The sequence below is a fragment of the Paramisgurnus dabryanus genome, chromosome 21 (assembly GCF_030506205.2).
Source record: "Paramisgurnus dabryanus chromosome 21, PD_genome_1.1, whole genome shotgun sequence".
NCBI classification, from domain to species: Eukaryota; Metazoa; Chordata; class Actinopteri; order Cypriniformes; family Cobitidae; genus Paramisgurnus; species Paramisgurnus dabryanus.
This window is the reverse complement of record NC_133357.1, coordinates 31,893,931-31,917,304: the sequence shown is the minus strand read 5'-3', so window position 1 is coordinate 31,917,304 and position 23,374 is coordinate 31,893,931. Positions and strand designations below refer to the sequence as shown.

General features: G+C 39.4%; 1 protein-coding gene across 3 annotated transcripts in view; it reads right to left on the bottom strand.

Annotated features, from left to right (window-relative positions):
• Positions 1 to 23,374, bottom strand: part of LOC135775983 (protein spire homolog 2) — a 105,496-nt gene that overhangs the window by 38,893 nt on the left and 43,229 nt on the right. For 2 of the 3 annotated variants that reach the window (XM_065286603.2, XM_065286604.2), the window contains exons 2-3: positions 7,338 to 7,369; positions 7,083 to 7,256 (exon numbers count right to left, since the gene is read on the bottom strand). In XM_065286603.2, the coding sequence (XP_065142675.1) occupies positions 7,083 to 7,256; positions 7,338 to 7,369 (206 nt within the window). Of the gene's footprint in view, positions 1 to 6,806; positions 6,933 to 7,082; positions 7,257 to 7,337; positions 7,370 to 23,374 lie in introns of all 3 variants that reach the window. The other variant, XM_065286602.2, reaches the window with a different exon arrangement.

The window sequence follows — 23,374 nt, the reverse complement described above, 5'->3', positions numbered from 1 at the left end:
TTGTCACAACCCCCATTTCCATACTGTACCATCTGCATTCCTGTGCTTACCATCTGCATTCCTGTGCTTACAAAGACTATTGTTACAGCTGTTTGTTCAATACAGTGGGGGTTAAAGGTGTGGTCTTCTGATTGGTCAGTTTGAATGTATCATGTTAGGTTTGGTCACATGGTCAAGGGATAGAGAATAAAGGTCTTGGTTTTCATGAGCTCTGGGCTTTTGCCTTTTGGCATTTGCCATTTGCTTTCTGCCCTCTGCTTTTCTTCTTTACCTGAGTTCTTGGGTTTAGGCCTTTAGGCCAAGATTCCAGTTCTTAATGGTGATTCTGTTTCTTCTAAACTTTCTTTCTTTCTCTGTTCTCTATCTTAGCAGGTAATATCTCACATACATTGGAAACAGTCAATTGTTTGTATTAAGTACCATTTCATGCATTTATAGTGTAACCATTTCAATTGTAACTTTAAGTCAGTACTGTTATTAAACCTTTTCATTTACAAATCTGTTGTTTAGTTTTGATTTAGTGTTAATACTTAAACGCTACATATTGCAATTCAATATATTTATATTCTAGCAATGCTCTCCCACATATTTTGCTATTATAACTGCACTTATTTCCGTCGTTGGTATAGGTTGCAGAAGGGTGAAAATTGACCAGAAATACACAGTTTTATAACATCTTACTGTTAACATTTCTCAGTCATTTCGGCGTTCCTACAGACTGAACCACTGTAGTGAATCCACCCTTACAGTACCAACCACTGCTGGATTTGACTCTGAGGTATAACATTGATCGCATTTGCTGATGGCTTCAATCTGCTCCTAGATTCTCTCTCCAAATAAGAATTCATTGCATTGGATACCTTCGAACGGCTGTCAGAGGCCTGGAGCGCCGCCAGCTTAGCTGCAGACTCCGCAAGCATAGTTTCCAATTCCTGTCGTTCCTTTTGTCTCCTTATTTGCTGTTCTTGCTCCTCCAATGAATGCTTTTCATTTAATGCTGCCTTGTCTGCCTCTGCTTGAATTCTTGCAGAGGAAGTGGTGCTTGATCTACTGCTATATGCACTCTTTCTGCTTGAATGTTGACTGGCTACATTTGAAATGCTATCCTCTGGATTAGTACCATCATCAATAATATTGACATTAGTAACATTGATAACATTTTGTTCACGACCATTAATGACACTTTGTTCAGTACTTGAAAGCCATAATTGCACCTTAGAGATAAATTCATCATTGTTCAACATTTTTGCTTTAAACCACACGTTTCTCTTGTTCAACTTCTGGTAACATTCTCATTACAGAAGTTTGAACACCTTTAACTTCATCACATAACTTAAGCAGATTATTAAAAGCACACTGAACTTGTGATTTCTCTCCCTTTAGTATGAGCTCCCTCATTTCTAATTTCAAATTACTTGCTTTATTTAATATAGCCTTTCTATCCTTTTGCAATCGTTCGAGTTTTTCAGCAAAGGCTTTAGCAGTTAATTTTACAACACGTTTGTCTTTTTCCCTTTGCGCATCAGCACCATTTACAACACTTTTAAGAACAGTTGGCGGCGGCCCGGTGGGCTTGTCTGCAATGTCAAGTGTCTCCATAACTCATTTGAATGTCCGCAAAAGTTCGCAACACAGTAACGTTAGCAACTTAAGGTTCAATAGTCCGCCCGACCCAACTATCACCAATGCATTGGATTTTTTTACCCCGAAATGTGTGCACACAAACCAAACAAATAAACCTGAATGGCCATTCAATATTGTAGCGCTACATACCTTGCATCGGGCGAAGTGGATTTCTGTCAGCTCTCGAAGTGCAGTGTTGATTTCAACTGTGCTGCTAGTAGATGGCCTTTGAATCCACGAAAACGTGATCGTTGACTCTGGTGTAAACGTCGTCCTCCCGCTGTCCACGGCTCAGCTCGATGAAAGCGCCGTCCAATTGTCAGTACTTCAGCTACAATCCACTGCGGTGTCCTCAGCGTAATTTAAACGAATGCGGCAGTAGCCTTAACTAATCCATTGTATCGATATCCTGAAGCATAAGCTTCTTGAATTGTGTAGGGGCTAAATCTTTACTTACAGCCCGCGGTGATTGCTAGACTGGGCACTTTGTTGACGCGCATTTGTTGTCCATACATACGAAAAGAAGTTCACTGCTTATTCACGGTTGATACTTTATTCTCATCATATTGTTCCAATAATCCATAAAAGAAGTACACATACACCCATTAATAATGTCCAAACACACAATAGGTGCCAAGGTTACCCAATGTAACACACTTCAGAAATATGTGACCAGTCACGGAAAGTAGGGACACAAGTCGGATCTGGGCATTTTGAGTTATTCACAGATTCTGAAAGTGCAGTTTCTAAGCTTTCCAACGATGTGTAACACATGGAAATCTGATAAGATTTGGAGAAGTTGTGGCCATTTGAATATAGGAACTCAGAAATACTCAAACCGAGAAAATCGAGACGAAAGGGACTCTTCTTTTCAGCTGGGGGAGACAATAGGGCTCATTTACATCTCATTTAGCTAAGCCATGCCCCCTGTAAAACCCTTTTTGAGATGTTCTAGCATCATATGTAGTATTTTATGACCAAATGACAACCCGCAAAAATAAACATGACTCTTTTACCTTTGTGGGGATCACAAGTCGAATCCAGTCTGTTTCAGATTATCCAATGTCCATATTTGTCCACAAATGCGTATAATCCGTGAAATATAGATTGTTTAGATCAGATTTCGCATGAATGTCTGGTAATACAATATAATATATAATCTGAAGACTATTTAAATCGTAACATGTAAGGGTATATGAGCTTACATTCCGTTAAACACATGAACCCGCCTTCACAGTTTGTATTTAAAATAGGGAAGTAGTATAATAGATCATCCAAACAGCGCCGTCGAAAACGTGACATCCTTTAGAGAGGTTACCAATGGCTCGCTCGTTCCTCCATCAGCCAATGACTTCATGGAAAATATTGATAGACAAAACATGTAGCCAATTATATGAAGAATACAACGATATCTGTGTAACTTCTGTGTGTTTGGACTCATGCTGCGCTGCAAGAACTGACATACAGATGACGTCAAAGTACCGCGAGAGCGAGTTGAAATTAAACTACTCCGTAAGATTTCTTGAAGAGCTCTCGCGGTACTTTGACGTCATCCGACTGCGGCGCCGCATAAAGTCAGTGACGCGGCTGACGTACGATGCGGCTGACTGTTATTTGTTCCGCCCCAGCTTCTTTTATTTTTCTTTTGTTTTGTGCGCCCGAGCTTTACAGTCTGGGGAGACGCAGGCTATAAGTTTGAAAAAAAAAAAAAACTTAGAAAACATGTCTGAGGAACAGGGCAGCGCGTCACTACAGTCACGTGACTTCACGCTCGAGCCGGAAGAGAAGACAATGCTGAATAAAGTCGTAATTCTGCTATTTTTGGACCAAACTGTATTTTCGATGCATCAACACAATCTAACTGACCCACTGATGTCACATGGACTACTTTGATGATGTTTTTATTAACTTTCTGGACATGGAAACCATACATAGATTTTCAATGAAGGGGAAAGCTCTCGGACTAAATCTAACGATAAAACATCTTAAACTGTGTTCCGAAGATGAACGGAGGTCTTCCGAGTTTAGAACGACATAAGGGTGAGTCATTAATTACATTATTTTCATTTTTGGGCGAACTATCCTTATTTAGTAGTCACGCTGTTCCCTTTGTGGGCGGAGGCGAAAACACAAGCTTATACAGTATGTAAATATACACACAGACAATGACGCCCCCCGCTGCACGCTAGAATCTCCGGAAAAACAAGCCTATTTTAACCGCAAAATGTACGCTTTTAAATATACAAAAACTGCTATCTCAAACATGGAGAGGCTTCTTCGTGATCTCAACTAACAGATTCTGCAATAAAACGAAAATCACAAATTTCGAAAAAAAAACTTTGTTTCTCATTTTCTCGAAACTTGTGCTGCCGACTTGAGTCCCTGGTTTCCGTGACGGGTCACATATATCAAAAGCGGTCAAAAAGCTATGTGTGCTCCCCCTCCGTCAAGCAACACCTGGTACCCAAATGAATGTTCCTACCTATATTGTGTGAACCCAGTAAGGTTAGAGCGACACCTATTGTCCCAATTAAAAACAAACAATAAAACATAAAACGAGATGGCTCCAACAATAATATTAGTTTGCGTCCATATAAACGTATAATTATTCCCCCTCGCGTTTGAATGACAGCAGAGAGACTTCCCCCACCATCTCACAGACCACCCCCTCACAGTATTCAGGACAGAAGTGGTCGAAAGTGGACAAAAGAGACGGATTATAATACCAGGTGTAAACGTACAGTAATGTGTCTTTCTCGTCCACTTGTGATCCGATTGATGAAAACACATCTTAATACCAAGTGTAAACAGCCCCTCTATAACGGAGTCTGATGCGATACACATCTCGATGCATAGCCTACGGTACAATACATTAAAGATACATATGAAGCAGCTACCAATGCAATCAAAAAATATGATTCTATTAATATGGTACAGTTTCCACACGTTGGATTTGTACATGGGCGTCGGAACCTTTATAAGACCACTTTTTTAAATAATTAGGGCTGCAGGTATCTATTATTTTAGTAATCAAGGATTCTACAGATTTTTCCATAAATCGAGTAATCGGATAAAAATAAAATGTCTTTAATAAAGAACAATCCTCACTATACAAGAGAAAATAATACTTAAAATGAACAAATGTGTTTAATTATTTTAAACAATATTTTTATTGCTAAAACTTCATTTATACAGACTGCTTAACTCTTAAGCACAACCCCATTCTTTTCAGTCAATAGAAATGTATCTAAATCATTGCACTGGTACTACAGAGGTTATGTTCATTATACAAATAGACCGTATGCTATTACTTAACACTAGATTTTAATAGTTTACTTTGGTAAATAATGTTTTTCATTCTGATGTTTAAAAAGACAGACTTTTTTTATTTTGACACTTTGCCGGACAGACGCCAGATTTCTAAAGCCAGCTCTGGAGATTAGGTTTATATGTTCACCTGCTCATATGATAAATCCCTGAGTGTCACACATGTAGCATGTTAAACCGCAAAACGTATTCACTGAGGAAATACGCAGCACGAGCAGATGAGACATTTTAAAAAGCAGACTTTAATCCATATCACAACTTATGCCTACATTTTTGAATCCTCAAAGCCTATCTAATAATTTGCCTTTATGATTTTTGTATTTAAGTTACTCGACTTAGAGGAATCGTTACAGCCCTATTAATGATATCTGATATGGACTTCTCTCCAATTTAGGGCATATGTCTGTTCACTTGTCAGAGTGCCGTCAGTCAAATCCATTCCACTACAGCAGGGTTCCTCAAATCTTACCCTGGAGGTCCGAAGCACTGCAGACTTTAGCTCCAACCCTAATCAAACCTGTTAACCTCCAACCCCAAATTACCCACCTGTGATTTTCTAGTGATCATGAAGACCTTGATAAGCTTCTAGAGAAATGCCCTAATAAATTGAACTGTTCTGCATTTTTGCTACAGCCTTGACTTTCTTATGTTCCTCAAATCCAATTCCACTTGACTCATTTAGAGTCCATATAAATTAAACACCATTTAGTGTTTTCACTCCTTTGCCAACGAGATACTCCTGCGTCTATAAGGCTATAAAAGCAATTGTTTAATTAAAAAGGCACCAGGCACCATCTACTACAAGTAAATGCTTTGGACCCACCCACATTTTTTTTGCTTCCAGCGGGGATGGGTTTATAATTACTTGGTGAAGGATAGCTCTACCTCTGCCATGTTATGCTCTGTGTGACTTTCAAGACACACCTCTGTTTTCGTAGTGTTGTGATACACCTGCAGGTGATAAGTCAGCAGGACGTAGCAACAGTTAAGAGAGGAGAAAGCAATCTTACAATATTGGTCACTAAAATTAAAAGTATTGTGCATCTACTAATAATTTTACATAAACCTGTTTTTTACCAATGCAAAATATGTTAGAAATGATGCATCGCAATACAAATGCTAACATGTATCCGATGCACAGTTTTTAAACCAATACGTCGCATTGTTAAAGTTTGTGCTAAGCTAGCGGGGGCTGCGCCAAAAAAGACTGGAAGTGAATGGCTTCAGCTAGCAAACCGCTCCCAATAAGTGACAAAATAACGCTGACATTTTCCCATTTCTGTGTTGCGATTGGTATAGTCACACCGTGTACAAATAACAATGTCATATGAGACACAGCCATCTTTTAACAGTATAAATACTGGGAACTATATTCTCGAAGGCGAAGCACTGCACTGCTACACTGCTAATCACTCCACCCAAGTAGCAGTGCTTCGCCTTCTGAGAATATAGTTCCCAGTATGTTTACGATTTAAAGATGGCTGTGTCTCATATGACCTTGTTATTTGTACACGGTGTGACTATACAAATCACAACACATAAATAGGAAAAATAGAAAAAATGTCCGCATTATTTTGTCACTTACTGGGAGCCGTTTGCTAGCTGGAGCCATTCACTTCCAGTCTTTGTGCTAAGCTAAGCTAGCGGGGGCTGCGTCAGACAGAGTTACAGCATGCACAGAGATGAGAAAGGGATGTATGGACTTATCTAACTCTGGGGGATACGGTGAATAACTAAATTCCCAAAATATGGGCATGTTCCTTTAACACTGGTGAGTTTGCTGTGCAGTGCTACTTTACATCAATATTCAGTATGTAGATCTGCATCAGGATGCATTGAGAGATTAAAATTCTCACCTCCCTGGATTGTTGAACAATCTGGAGATAATGACACAAATCAAGGGTGTGCAAAAACAGAGTGGAACACACACTCTTGTAATGCTGTGATGCATGACTGGGATCATACAGGCGAAGCTTACAAACCTATCAGACACAAACGCCACCAATCAAACAGATGCCAGCTTCAAGCTATGTTTAATACATTGTCAAATGTATTTTTGGTTTATGCAACAATCACTGTTTAAGTAACTGTATAGCGGAGAAACAATCTGAAATATGTGATAACATCAATACCTGGATGACATCAGAGATGGTGCATATGGGCTGAAAGGAGTCACCAGCACAATGGCTCACTTTGGTCATCTGACACACTAGGATCTCTAACCTCTCACTCAATTCACGCTCAACCTGCGTCTCCAGACCCCAGTCCAGACATGAGTAGACAAGACGCCCCACAAACTCTACTGCCTAGTGAAACATTAAAAGATTTTAGATTATGGTATTTAATAATGTGACAAAGAAATTAAATATAAATGAACTGTTGCCTACCTGTTCCTCTGTCTCCATTATAAAATTTGTACCTACAGTGAAAGAATAAAAGAAAGAAAGAATCTAGGCATTGTATCCATTGTATTAATAACAGTGAAATGTCATAGCAATGTCAGTTTTAACACAATACTGTGCAGTCCTAATTCTAGTTCATGATATAGTTTACTTTTTAGATCGAGTAAGCACTCTTGCAGCGGCGTTTTGAACTAGCTGAAGCTTGTTTACCTGATTTGCATGACATCCCCCGAGTAGCGAGTTACAATAGTCTATTCTAGAGGTCATAAAAGCGTGGATAAGCTTCTCTGCGTCAGATGTCGACAGCATATGGCGCATTTTTGAGATATTTCTAAGATGGAAGAATGCTGTGCGCCAGACGTTTGAGATATGACTGTCGAAGGATAAATTGCTGTCGAGCACCACACCCAAGTTCTTAACCGTGGAAGATGGCACCACCGTGCAGCCATCTATGGGCAACTTGTAATCTGTCATATTATGTTTGGAGCGATTTGGTTCAATAATTAGCATCTCTGTCTTATTGGAGTTTAGCATAAGTTATGTGCCATCCAGACCCTAATATCGCTAATGCAGTCTGTTAGCTTAGAAAACTGGTGGATTTCGCTAGGATGTGACGAGAGTTAAAGCTGGGTATCGTCCACATAGCAGTGAAAACTTATGTTATGTTTACTGATAATGTCTCCTAGAGGTAACATATAATGAGAATAGGATTGGACCTAAACTGAACCCTGTGGTACACAGTATTTAACCAGGGAGTGATATGATCCTTCCTCATTTACATAAAAAAGTGGTAGCGATTGGTAAGATACGATCTAAACCAGGCTAACGCCTGACCACTGATACCAACATAGTTTTCTAGTCTATGGATTAAGATTGTGTGGTCTATTGTGTCAAAGGCTGCACTAAAGTCTAGTAATATAAGAATTGAGATTTCACCACGATTGGATGTTAAAAGGAGGGCATTTGTAACTCGAAGCAGTGCTGTCTCTGTGCTATGGTAATAAGAAATGTATTTATTTGATTGGGACAGTGCATGTTAATGAACAAGCATGACAATCATACATGTAAACATGCCGGATTGTAGAGACATAAGAAAAAGGAAAAAATTAAAAAGATAGAGACTTCAATACATATACATCATACCCACTAATGTGTACAACTTTGGTTTTCCCACAACCATTTTTTTCAACTGGGCCTTAAACAAGCTATATGTGGGGCATTCTCTCAGTGTTAATGGCAGACTATTCCATAGCTTCCCACCACGGACAGACAGAACCGTCTGACCAAAGGTGGTGCGCCTGTGGGGTATTAACAAATCTCCTCTAGTAGAAGCACGAGTGGTTCTCTGCATATTGTCTTTAGACTTAATAAAGTCTATTAGGGCGCACTCACACTATCCAAACCAAACCGCGCTCGGGCACGTTTGACCCCCAAAGCCTGGTTTGATTGACTAGTGTGATCGCTCTGATCCGTGCCCGGGCGTGGATTGATTAACTCGCGCCGCGGCCGGGTTGCAGAGGTGGGCCGGAGCGCGGTTCACTTGGGCTCAGGCGCAGAAGGCTGTGGTGTGAGCGCAGGCGCGATTCAAAAGGTGAAGACGTCAGTTGCGCGACCGCTCACCTTCATCTGCCTCCGTAAGAACCTTTTGATGCGCGCAGCGGGGTTACGTGAATGTCCGAGCTGCGCACGTGACAGATCAACTAAGCAATATGATGACCTGTGAGAGGGCTGTCTGTAATCGCGCACCAAACGACTCCGAATAAAAAAAACAGACTTATTACGGTGGGTTCCAGTGTTAAGAGAGCGCTTTACTTCCTGCTTTTTTCTAAACAATCGCATCTTAAATGACGAAAGCGCGCCCGGACTCGGATCGATAAAAAAGTACAGTGTGAGTGCGTGCACCTGGGGGAGTAGGGAGGGGTGACAATCGTGCTGGGGCATGGTTTGGTTTGGATAATGTGAGTGCGCCCTAAATGGTGGTGGGGCTAAAGAGTTTAAAACCATACATATATATACACACATACACATACACATACACATACACATACACATACACATATATACATATACATATATATATATATATATATATATATATATATCTCAAGCAGGCCATTTTCTATTTGATCATTATCAAAATCCAATAGTCTATGTTTTTTTATAACATGACAATAGTGATATGATAGCATTTTTATCTAGAATTTTTAAAGACTTTTTATAAAGACTTTTCATTTTTGCAAGAGTTGTGGGGCAAGCAAGAGATCAGGTGGTCAAGCAATAGTCAAAGTGAGAAATAATCATATAATAAAAAGACGTTTTGGCAGCATCCATGTTTAAATTATTTCGAATATGTCGAAAAATTTTGAATATTGAATTTAACTATCTGTGCTCTTTTTTAACATGACTTTTGAAACTAAATGTTGAATCAAGAACTACCCCGAGATATAAAAATTCTGAGACCACATCAAGTTCCACTCCATTCAGGAAAACATTTGATCTAATTACTTCGACCTGACGTTTGGAGAAGTACATACACACTGTTTTTTTTTTGTGTTCAACATGAGGCATGAGTCCCTGAGCCAGTCCTGCAGATGAAGTAGGGCAGCTGTAAGATCACCAACTGCTTGTTGAATTGCTTTTGCGTGGGTGTAAATTACTGCGTCATCCGCGTACATCTGCGAGAAGACATTTGGACATGAATTTGGCAAGTTATTAATAAAAAGTGAAAACAGAACTGGCCCAAGGACAGACCCCTGTGGAACACCAACTTCAGTGTCTAAACAAGGAGATTTGACACATCTACTGATCTACTATCATGTACTGTTTCCTGTGAGAGAGAGAGAAAATCTAAACAAGCTATAGGTTTCTTATCTGTTTCTTATCTCCCTACAAACAACGTCTGCGGGTATTATACCGGAAATTCCAACGGAATTGTGCAGATTGCATGCACGGAGTAAACATCGGAAAAGAGGGAGAAGAGGAGGCCTGCATCGAAGACTCAAAAACCTCAGGCTCGATAATCGCCGTAAGCTACCACCACTCCCCACTATCCTGTTGTCTAACGTGCAGTCATTAAGAAATAAAACAGATGAGCTGGAAGCCTGGATCAAGATTAAACCCGGCATAAGAGACACTTGTCTTCTCGCCTTTTCGGAAACCTGGCTAAAGGAGTCAGACCGAGACGAGGACTTAATTATGAGCGGGTTCGGTAGCCTGATTCGCCTGGACTGAGACCCGATTACATCTGGTAAAAGGAAGGGAGGAGGAGTGTGCTTCTACGTAAATAAAAGGTACTGTAATACTGTGGTAGTGAGAGAAAGAATATGCACTTCGGATATTGAACTGTTATCTGTGTCCCACAGGCCATTCTATTAACCCCGAGAATTCCAACAGCTGTTCTATACGCTTGTGTATATCCACCCGCGTGCTAATGCTTCAATTGCAGCGCAAGTGATTGCTGATGTCACTCATAGACTGGACTCTATTTGCCCAGAGGCCCCCCAAGATTTTTATAGGAGATTTTAATCATTGTACTTTAAACAAGACCACATGAACAGTATATAACTTGTTCTACAACGCAGAGGAACCCCATTTTAGATTTATGTTATGGTTTATTACATGGAGCCTATAGATCAATGGCTATGCCGCCACTTGGTGCCTCCTATCATAAAAGTATTTATTTGATACCTGTGTATAAGCCCGCATTCAGACGTCTTGAGCGTGAGGAAAAAATTATAAAACTCTGGACAGAAGACAGTATTTCCTCTCTACAGGGGTGTCTGGAATGTACTGACTGGTCTTGTTTTCATGATACGTGTAATGACATTAGCGAACTAACGGAAACAACGTCCGCCTATGTCAAATACGGTGTTGATATGATTATCCCATCTAAAAAAGTGGTCATTTATCCTAACAATAAGCCTTGGGTAACAAAAGAATTGAAAAGTGTTATCAACCGGAAAAAAAGACATTTTACTTAGGGGACTTGGTAGAGAAAAAAGCTGTTTCAAGAGAAGTCAAAAACGAAATACTGAGGTTTTCAGTATAAGAATAAAATTGAAAATCAATATAACAGTGGGGATTTAAAGGCAGCCTGGCAAGGCATTAAAACGATGGCATCTATTAATCAGCCGGTATGTAGAACAAGGCAACTGATAAAAATTAATGATACAGACAATGGCGAGTTGCCACTATAAACATCTTGAGAAACCTGCATCACGAGAGAATTTTATTTGCTGACTTCAGTTCAGCTTTTAATAAAATGCAGCCTCACATTTTGATTGAAAGATTAGCCTCATATTTTAATTTACCTGAACAGATTCTATTGCTCATTTTAAACTTTCTAACAAATAGAAGGCAGCAGGTGTATGTAAATGGAAAAATGTCATCAGTTATTGTATCAAACACAGGCTCTCCTCAGGGCTGTGTGCTCTCCCCCCTGCATTTTATATTATATACTAACAACTGCAGGTCATCCTGGGAGAACTGCCACTTAGTAAAGTTTTCAGATGAACTCTTGGCACTCTTGTCCCTTTTACAGGGCAATCAATGTGATCAAAGTAGTGCCCTTGAAGAGTTTGTTAGATGCTGTGATGACAGCTTCCTTGATTTAAATGTGTCAAAGACTAAAGAACTGATTATAGATTTTAGGAAGTCCAGTGACGAACCAAAACAGAGTGTAATACATAATGAAGGTGTTCAAGTCGAACAAATATACAAGTATTTGGGCACAGTGTTCGACTCAGAACTGAAATTCAAAGAGAACACTGATAGTATTATTAAGCGAGCAAACCAAAGAATATACCTACTGAGGAAGTTGAATTCTTTTGGGGTATGTAAAAGAATTCTATGCACATTCTATCAGGTATTTATTGAGAGTCTATTAACTTTTTCTTTTGTTTGTTGGTTTAATGGTCTAGGTGTGAAAGGCAAAGAGAGCCTGAATGACATTGTTAAAGTATGTTCAAAAATTACTGGTGCTCAATTATATGATCTCGGTTCTATAAGAGAGTGGTCCAAAAAGCAGATAAAATACTGTGTCAACCAGCTCGTGTACTCAGGAATGGATTCGTTCTTATGCAGTCCGGCCGGAGGTATCATGTGCCAATACGAAAAACGAACCGCTATGCAAACTCATTCATTCCCTCTGCTATAAGACTGTTAAATGAGAAACAAGAATTACAATTGGATGTTGTATCACACTGCTCTATTCTGTCAATGGCAGGTGAATGTGTGTGTTGTGTTGTGTGTGTGTATGATTGTTTTGTATACATTTTAACTTACACATTTTATATGTATTGTGTGATAATTGACCTATTGGATGGGTTGGCTGTAAAACTGAATTGCCCCTTGGGGACTAATAAAGATATTTGAATCTTGAATCAGCCACTTTCCAATCTGCTGGAACTATAGAATGGTTAAAGGACATATTAAGAAGATCCGTAATTGGACGTATGAGAGGATCCTTGTACTCTTTCAAAAGATATGTACCGTAAAATTTCAAATATATAATAGCCGAGTCCCAAATAGACGCCTGTCTCTTTTAGACGTCTGGTGTGATGACAGGTTTGGGTAAATAAACGCCTGTCTCAAATAAAGGCCTGGTCTGTTTTTTAGTTTCTGGTTGTATTTAATCTTCTAAAACCCGTCAGATCGTCTGTTTAAGCCAGTTCTATGGTGCAGATTGCACACGCTAAAGTTTTGATTACCCAGCCCCGCCGCTCCCATAACGCGCATCACGCAATGTGCGTAGGGCACCACGTGCTGAGGGGGCACCAAAAATAATAGCCTAATGAAAAAAAATTATAATGCTGAAATTATTTCATTAGCCTATAGAAATATTATTAGGCACTTTTTATCCATGTATGTTACAAAAAAAATGGTGAACGAGATAATTTAATTGCTCTAGTCTAGAAAGTATGCCCCCCAGCCTTTGATGGTCCGTGCCGGTTGATCGCGCGGGCGCCTGACGAAGTTTGACAGAGGCCGTTTCTCAATCCGAAGGCTGCAGCCTCCAGAGGTCGCATTTATAGGCTGCATACGTCATCAAAACTTTCTTATTTCGTAATATTAACAATTATAAAGTTGCCTATTATTCTTAGTTAATCGTAAATTGTTGTAATATGCTTATGACTTGCTAATGTAATGTTCAGTTAACTGAAATAAACCAGGCTTGATGACGTATGCAGCCTGCATATGCAACCTCGCGCAGGCTGCAGCTTTCGGATTGAGAAACGGCCAGTCAGAAGGCAACTTTTGTAAATGTCCCCGAAAACACAAAAGGAGTCAGGATTGGAAAAAAGAAGAAACTGCGGGATGATTCCCGTGCATCACTTGCAGGTAAGTCCATCATGTTTAATCATTCCTGAATAAGGGAAATGCGCATGGGCTGCAGCTGCTGCTAATCGTAATGCGCCTCGAACTTGCTGTGCTGATATTAATGTTTAGCAAACTATGTTGTTATTCAGTGCAAGCTAAATTGAGAAACATTACTGTGAAACATTACATACGGTATGCATATGCATTTTACAAATAACTGACGCAGCTGTTTCTTTCTTTAGTACGTTTCTTTAGATATTGAGCAGTGTTTTATTTTGTGGTTTATTTTGACCTGACGGTGGTTAATATTTTCTCAGTAAAAGTTAACATTAGCAGTCAGTGCACATGTTAGGCTAACAATTCATGACTCATATATATAAATATAAAACGTCATGATATGAAGCAAACATTACGTGACACTTATCTGAATCTTTGTTTTATTTAAGAATATTGAGTATTCTTGTTTACTTATTGATGTTTATTTAATGTAATTTATTTAAAGTGACATTGTACTTGGGAAAAACATGTCTGGATTATTTTGATAATTTAAGTTTGGTAATATTTTTTCTGTTTTGCTATTCTATAAAAGTTTGCACTTTCAAATGTGTAGTGTGTGTTGGCTAAAGCTGTGAAGATTTTACTTTCTGCTATTAAGTTATATGTTTGGCAATAAAAAATTAAACTGGCAAAAACAAAGTTTTTTTTTTCTCAGGGTCGCGGGGCATTATAAAGGAATTATGCTTAGGGCACCAAAATGGCTAGCAGCGGCACTGTGATTACCGGTAGATGTCACATGACAGACGCAGTCGTTCCATTACTCGCCACTATGACAACACAACAAGGTTCAGGATTGAAGTGAAGACGACAGTAGCGAAGTGGCAATCGGGCGAGTCAGGACTTTCCCGGTGGGCCGGTAGTGTTTTGAGGCCGCTGATAATAGCCGGGCTTTCAGTCTTTTGTCATCCATGCACTCCAGGCACACGTTGTATTTCTCACGCGGAAACACTATTTAATCATATTTAATATGCTGCAGCGCCCAAAATGTATCTGGCCGCACTGCTCTTTCTCTCTCTATCAAGCCCGTCTCCCCTGGAGTTCTAGTTGAGCGAGCAAAAAAAAAAAAAAAGTTTACACAATAGCCAATCAGAAAATAGCACTGTTGTATCTGGGTAAGATTTTACGCAACAATCCTCGTTTGCTTTATTTATGCTGCCAATAATTTAAGACTGTTATTCTTACACAAACTAATTTGTTAAACACATTTAAATTATAAATAAAATGTAATATGTGGTAACCTCCTGCTGTCATGCTGGAACAATTAAATGAAAAGCCTCTCTCTTATAGACGCCTGTCTCTTTTAGACGCCTGGTGTGACGATAGGTTTGGGAAAATAAAAGCCCAGGCTATTATTTGAAGTTTTACGGTACTAAAACCAAATACATCGGGGGCTTTTGAATTTTTCATGGCAGTGATACTTTTTGTAAGATCTCCCTGGTCAATGTGTGTTTTTATTAGCGGTCTAATAACTGCTGGTTTGAAAGCTTTTGGAACATATCCTAATTCTAGCGATGAGTTAAAGATATTTATTTAGTACTGGGTCTGACACTACAGGGAATACCTCCAAGTAGTTTTGTGAGAACGGGGTCTAATATACACAGGACGATGATTTGGATGATGTTACTAATTTAGAGAGCTTTTCTATTGTAGTAGGAAATCTAGTGTTAAAAGTACTATTGGGTAGAGTGGTGGCTGCTTGCGTAGCTTCGGTGTTTTCCCTAATAACCGTAATTTTGTTAGTAAAGAAGTTCATGAAGTCGTTACTATTGTGTTGGAGTTTGCTATTGGTTTCTGTTTGTTATTTGTTTCTAGTCAGTTTCACAACTGTTCTAAAGAGGAAATGAGGGTTATGATTTTCTTTAATCAGCTTGCTGAGATAGGTAGATCTGGCGGTTTTTATAGCCTGTCTGTAGTGTTGAACACTCTCTTTCCATGCTGAACGCCATACCTCTAACTTTGTGATTCTGTAGTTCCATTTATCTAGCTGCCTTTTTAAGGGTTGCAGTATGATGGTCATACCATGGAGCTGGCGTTTTTTCTTTGATTCTCCTTTTTCGAATTGGAGCAATGACATCCAGCGTGCTAGACAAATGTTGTTCAGGTTTTCTATTACAACATTAAGATCTTCACGATTATCTGCTGCATGTTTCATTTGGGACAGGTCTGGAAGAGTGCTAATAAAGCTATCTTTAGTGGTGGAAATTTTTGTCCTGGCTAGTCTGTAGCATGTTGTGGACCAAGTGATCCTATCTAGAAGTACAGTGTATGAAACAAGGCAATGGTCTGAATGGTTCATCACCAGGCTTTTCTTTCGTGGTTTTTAAACAAGTACAATTTCTCACCGCATAGGTATCAAATCTGGAATAATAAGGACATTGTGTATAAGCGTAAATCTCTTTTTCTCGAGTATTGGTTTATAAATTGCATAATTCTGGTAGATCAGTTGTTTAATTCAAATGGTTAGCTTTTCATTTTTGGCAAATTTTGGGCTTTTTACAAAATCCCTGTAACACAAAGGAATATGCAAAAGTTTTTGATGCATAAAATTTGGACTATTTATTCTTGTTAGATATTTAAATACTCAACTTTGGTCCCTACGTTATATTGTAAATACCTATGATGGTAGAATATGTTTGTCCTTTAACTGTCCTTTGAAATATTGTATCTTTCCCTTATGAAAATTCATTCCGGGACCGGTTTACAAATAATATTGTTTGGAAAAAGGTTTGGCTACTTCCAAATCCGTATTCAATTACAAATAAAATAAAGGAAGTTTAATTTAAACTTATTAATAGGACCTACCCAGCACAACATTTTCTTGTGAAATTTAATAGCGATATAGACACATTGTACTCTTTGTAATAACAGTTTCTAACTGTTGTTGACTTATATTGGTATTTTGAAGAATCAGAAACGACCATACTACCAAAAGTATTTAAAAAATAAATCTGATTCTTCTGTTAGCAAAATTCCATATTATTCACAAATATACATTTTTCTGGAAAAAAAACCCTGTGCTATTAGCCAGTTTAAAACCAGACCAGTCTCAGTAGTAACTGAGTTACGGTCTGGCAAAGCTTCATAGACTAATCATTTCCAAAGGGGTGTCACCAACAGATGTCGCACAAATGCCTCTGGGCGCAATTGGATCTTAAACCAATCAGAGCGATGAAGTATGCAGAGTAAGACAGCAGGTGTTTCTCAATGTCAAGGACACTTTCTTGGCAGGACTGGTCCTTCCAAGTCACTTCCTTCAGAGGTTAGGTGAGGCTCCTCTTAAGCATTCCGAGAACACTTAAAGGAGCATTTCACCCGTAGAAACATTAATCTTTATTGAAAGTGTGTCATATTTGTAGTCCAAATGTAACATACATTTTGAATTTGGTGCCTATTTGACCGAAAAAAAAGAGGGGTTTGTAGTCTCACTCCCTCAAAGATATTGGACTTCCTTCTTTCAATGATGCAATATGATGATTTTTACATCATTGAAAGAAGGAAGTGCAACACTGAAATCTGTATTTCTCCTGTCTCAGCGGCAACTGAGAAAATTATGCATGACCATTCAAAAACATGACTGGGGTTCTAACTATACAAAGCTTTATGCAAATGGGTGAAGTGTCCCTTTAAATGGAACAGGCTAGCAAGTGCATGTCATTGCGTCAGTGAAAAGGTGTGCTATTTGGTGCTGCGCACATAGGATTGTGGGTGATTTGGGTGCGCGAAGTAGAGCTGGCGAAAAAAATCGTCTGTGATTCTCTGATTCTCATACGTGTCTCATCAGTAAAGCCGGTTCAGTGATTAGTAGTAAACCACTATCACCTGCTTTCAGATGTAGCTGCATTTACTACACAGAGCAGTATTTCACCGAAAGCAAGGCCAAATCGTGTTCATAATCGTGGAAGATCGCCTTCGATTAAACAACTTCGATTTTGCATAACTTCTTGGTAAAACACAGCTCTGTGTAGTAAATGCAGCTCCATCTGGAAGCAGGTGATAGTGATTTATGGCTTTACCGATGAGACACGCATGAGAATCGCAGGCGATATTTTGCCCAGCTCTAGTGTAAAGGCTACATATATGCATCGTGTCCTGCAGATGGGATATTTTTCAAACGAAGGATGAAGGTTGAAGTTCCGAGGATCCTCTACATTGGAACAATCCTTCGACGGAAGTCAATGACGTAGCATCCTCGAAATTCTGGCTTTCGATTACCCTTCCTTGACATTGAAAAACACCTAGCGATAACATCTTTTTTTAGATATGAAGGCTTCTAGTGTTGTTCTTTGCTTGGGTTTTAATGAAAAAAAAGCTTAAAACAGACCGGATAGCTGATTCGAAAGAGTGATGTTCCACGGCGGTCTCCATCTACAAAATCTGCTTCACCGTTGCTGCGCTATAAAGCCCACACAAACGTTTATGATTGGTGCCGCGATTTCGACGGATTAGAAATTGGCTTGAATGGGCTCTTTGCCAAACTAAATTTGCTGGAAGTTGTCTGGGTTTTCCCAGGCTACTGTGTTATATCATTTAAAAAAAAAGAAATGGAACTTTATATTGACTCTATAAGATTCTCTCTTTAAAGCAAAAGGCACTGAAAACTTTTAAAAATCTGGACTTTATTTAATATTTTATTATAAATTCCGCGAGCATACTTGGTATTTGTATTGTTACTGTCAAGTTTTTATTGATGTCTGTTGTTAATCAAATTCAATAAAAAGGATGTTAAGTGTTCTTAACGTTATTCCTGGAGGCCCACTGCTCTGCACATTTTGTAAGTTTCTTTTATCTGACAGACTCAGTTCAGTTCATGGAGATCTCTTTTAATGAGCTGATGATTTGAATTAGGTGCATTAAATAAGGGAGACATACAAAATGTGCAGAGCAGTGGGCCTCCAGTAAATAAGGTTAAGAACCACTGGGCTATATAATTTGGGACATAGCAAAAAAATCATTTATGCAGTCCCAACTCAGTCCCAAATTATTCAAGTTAGTGACAAAAAAATATAAAAAGGTTGAATTAACTTGTGCAACTAAGTAAACTGGACAATGTGTAAAATTTGACGCTTTGTAGTTTTTGTTGGGACTGCGAAGGACACAATTGTGCTGTTTTGACTGGCTTTTTAAGGTTTATTATGAAACCCAGGAAGACCGACATCATTTGTGCAGTTAGGGGTTGCCATAATAGCTAATACAAACGCAGTAAATCTCTACAAAACATTTGTTTTAACCAATAAACCATGCACAAGAACTAAATGTGTATGTGGCACACATTAATTCTATATCTGTATTTACAAATCCATCCAGTAAAACCTTTCATAGAAACTGTCAGTAAACAATTTAATATTTGTTTAAAAACAACTAATATTATGCTGAAAAAAATATGCTTATTTGGGACTCCAATGCGAGGATGCACAAGATAAAAAAACATTTAAAATTGTACATTTCACAAATCACATTAGTGACCGCACCAGAGCAAGCACACTTTTGCAGTTCCACGGGAAATATATATATATAACAAAAATGCGATTACAGTACAGAATACAACAAAATCTGCTTAGTTAATGTTTATAATAGTTCGTAATGCGTTTGCGTGTACTTTTGTTTAAAATGAAAAAGCAAATACTTTAAAAAAAGCAAGCAAATAATTTCATAAGCTCATGTCTTTCCCTAGTGCGTAAGAAGCAATGTAAAAATATTTTCATAAAACTAAAACAATACTTAATACATGGAGTAGTTTAATGTGTTTGTTAAAGTTTGTTCAAATAAGTTGCATTGCGTAGAATGAGAAAGATACTACTGTGCTGAATGTGTTGAACCCCGTGAAGCTTGACGTGTCACTACATTTACATTTTGTCATTTAGCAGAAATTCTGTCTAAAGCTACTTACAAGTGAGGTAAGCAATAGAAGCAATTATGGCAACACAAGAACAGCAATACATAAGTGCACTGGAAATAGTCTCATCAAGTCCAACACAATATACATAACCAAGGGTTTGTTAGTAATTTTTTTTATAGATAAAGAGGAAGGTAAATAGAGAAAGAGATAGAGAAAGGTAACTAAAGAAAGATAGTAAGTCTGTTATAAGGAAGTGAGGTAATGGCGGAAGAGATGGTTTTTTAGCAGAGTCTTAAAGACAGCAACAGTGTCAGCAGATCTTGTCACGACCGGCAGATCATTCCACAGTTGTGGAACAGTTCCTGAGAAGGTACATACTAGTGCTTTCTTCCCTTTTTGAGATGGCACCACAAGCCGTCGCTCGGTGGCAGAGCGCAGTGATCGAGAGGGTAAATAAGGCTCTATAAGTAAGCGAAGGTAAAGGGGGTGCTGACCCAGTGGTGGTTTTAAGGCCAGGAGCAGAGCCTTACATTTGATGCGAGCTGCTATAGGAAGCCAGTGTAACTTGACAAAGAGAGGAGTCACGTGCGCCCTCTTTGGCTCATTGAAGACCACTCTTGCCACTGCATTCTGAATCATCTGTAGGGGTTTGGACGTGCAGGCTGGAAGCCCTGCCAGTAGCGCATTGCAGTAGTCCAGCCTGGACAGGACAAGAGCTTGGACCAGGACCAGCGTAGCATGCTCATCTAGGAAAGGTCTAATTTTCCTAATATTGTAGAGGATGAATCTACAAGAGCGAGCGGTACTGGCAACATGCTCCGTGAAGCTAAGCAGATCATTAATGACCACTCCCAGGTTTTTGGCCATCCTGGAAGGTGTGTTGGTCGAGGAACCTAGCTGAATGTAGAGGTTAAGCTGGAGATTGTGATCCTTCATCCATAGTGAGATGTCCCTCAGGCATACCGAGATGCAGGCAGAAACCGTGGGATCACTCGCACTCTCTCACCTACTCGCACTCTCTCCCCCACTCGCACTCTCTCCCCCACTCGCACTCTCTCCCCCACTCGCACTCTCTCCCCCACTCGCACTCTCTCCCCCACTCGCACTCTCTCCCCCACTCGCACTCTCTCCCCCACTCGCACTCTCTCCCCCACTCGCACTCTCTCCCCCACTCGCACTCTCTCCCCCACTCGCACTCTCTCCCCCACTCGCACTCTCTCCCCCACTCGCACTCTCTCACCCACTCGCACTCTCTCCCCCACTCGCACTCTCTCACCCACTCGCACTCTCTCACCCACTCGCACTCTCTCACCCACTCGCACTCTCTCCCCCACTCGCACTCTCTCCCCCACTCGCACTCTCTCACCCACTCGCACTCTCTCACCCACTCGCACTCTCTCACCCACTCGCACTCTCTCTCTGTTGCACTAAGGTACGGTTAATCCTTTAGAACGTTAATTCAATCTTTAGAAAGATTATTAAAACTACAAGTTATAAGATTGTAGGCTCCTGTTTGAGGGAATACAAACGCGTCGTGCTGTCAGTCATTCTTTCTCTCGGTCTATCGCACCTGTGAGGCCGTTCATGGTTGGATAGCGCAGTTGAAGGGGTGGTATCATTATAACAAGAGCCCCTTAATACGTCATGGGGGGAGCGAAATTCAAATGACCCATTTATTCACATGCTTGCAGAGAGAGCCTTACCAAAACAAAGTTACAGGGTTGCTATTTTTCATGTTTTCTGGGTTGGTAGAAGCACTGGGGACCCGATTATAGCACTTAAACATGGAAAAAGTCTGATTTTCATGGAATGTCCCCTTTAATTTCGTGTTCGAGAAAAAGGTGGATCCTGCTGCTTCAAAGTGTGAACTCAAACTTTAGCAATAGTTTCTCAGTAGTATTGACTGCAATCAATGCAATTACTGTAAAACACTAACTTACTGTATTGTACTTGCTGTGTTCTTTTTACTCTAGAGAATCTTGGAGTTGGATAGCAGTGCATCTCATAATGAGTTCCTGTAAATTGATGAAGCAGGCTTGATTGCATCGTCACAAAAAAGGAGAAGAGGGAGAAATGTGATTTGCCAACGGGCTACATTCAAAGTCCCTGGACAACGAGGAGGCGACTTCATTCTCTGTGACACAATTTCTACAACTGGTGTTGTGGCATACAATGCTGTCTTGGTACCATTCAACATAGCAAGGGTCCTAAATTTTTTTTAAACCTCCTACAGACCCACGGGCTACTTTACCTGCTCAGTTGACATGGTTTCCAAATGACTTTTTGCATTTACGTGGATTGCCCTGCCCACGGCGAAGCTATACAACAACAGTATTTACAACACTGATAACAGCCAGTTGCGCTTTTCAACCACACGTGGGAGCCGTGAGCCAGTCTTACATCGTGGCACATTTCTTTTGCAACAAACAGAAATAAGTACAGTAAAATTACACATACGTCATGTGTAACCAGCACACACACGAGTCATGTGTAACCAGCAAATACACTAGTAAACATTAGCTTACATAAAAGTTGTCTTCAAAGTTGTTAAGGACAACTTTGATTAACTTTTTTGACTTAGTTCAAAATAATTAAATACAATCAGTTTTTAAAAGCTTAAAGGCAAAAATGTTACAGTTGAGTTTTCTTTATATAGATTAATAATGTAAACTTAATGTAATAATTACACCTGGCTCTCAAGTTTTACCAAAGTTTGGAGTGAGATTACATCAGTCAGGGAAGGGGGTATTTGCGACAGCGACCCCTCAGCCAAACCCAATTCTCAAGTTTTTGCTAACGGTTTAATTTTACCTAATGTTTTGTAAACAAATCGTTAATGAGCCCCATGGACTTCCATAATATTCTTTTTCCTACTATTGAAGTAAATGGGGCTGTAAGGGGTCCACATATGACCCCATCCATCCGTTTGGCCCAACGACAGAATTCAAACGGCATGGCCGAGGATTATAGCGTGTTCTGTCTTTTCCGGTGCTTGTAGATGATGTTTTAACATTACGCAACTTAGTATCTGACTCCAAAGATATGAAACGTATTGTAATATGAATCAAATTGATGTAAATATAGAATTTGGATAAACGTTTGATCATTCTATTTAACTCATGTTAACATTGAACTTATTCATTTGATTACCCATGTCGTATCGGTCCACATCGGCCGTTATGCAGATTCCGAACACATATTTGACCGTACTAGAAGTTATGACTAACACAATTTAACAATGCCGCTCCCGCGATCTCTTGCTAATGTCCCAAAATAGCCTCATGCAATCGTTTGTATACAACTTAGTACAAAATTCACACTATAACCAGAGGTTCGGGCTTAGCACCATCTAGCCGAATATAGTTAAATCATATTACTATATACAACTTAATTATAGCAGAAATAATGACCAGCGGTTATGACTTATCACTCCGATAGCCCACATACAAATACGATGTTATTATTAACAACTTAGTGAAGGTTAAATAATTAATCTACCATGCAATAACTAGAGGTTCATGACTAAAGCAATTTTAACAATACCGCTTCATGTGTACGGACTCTCATTAAAACGTATCCATATAGCCTCACACAATATGTTATATACACAACTTAATTCAACAACTAACAATGATCAGAGGTTCGGGCATAGCACCATCTAGCCGAATATAGTTAAATCATATTACTATATACAACTTAATCAACGTAAAAGCAATGATTAGAGGTTATGACTCATCACCTTGATGGCCCACATATCAACACTACTGCGTAACAACTTAGTTAGAGGTAGAACTTAATTAACATGAATTAA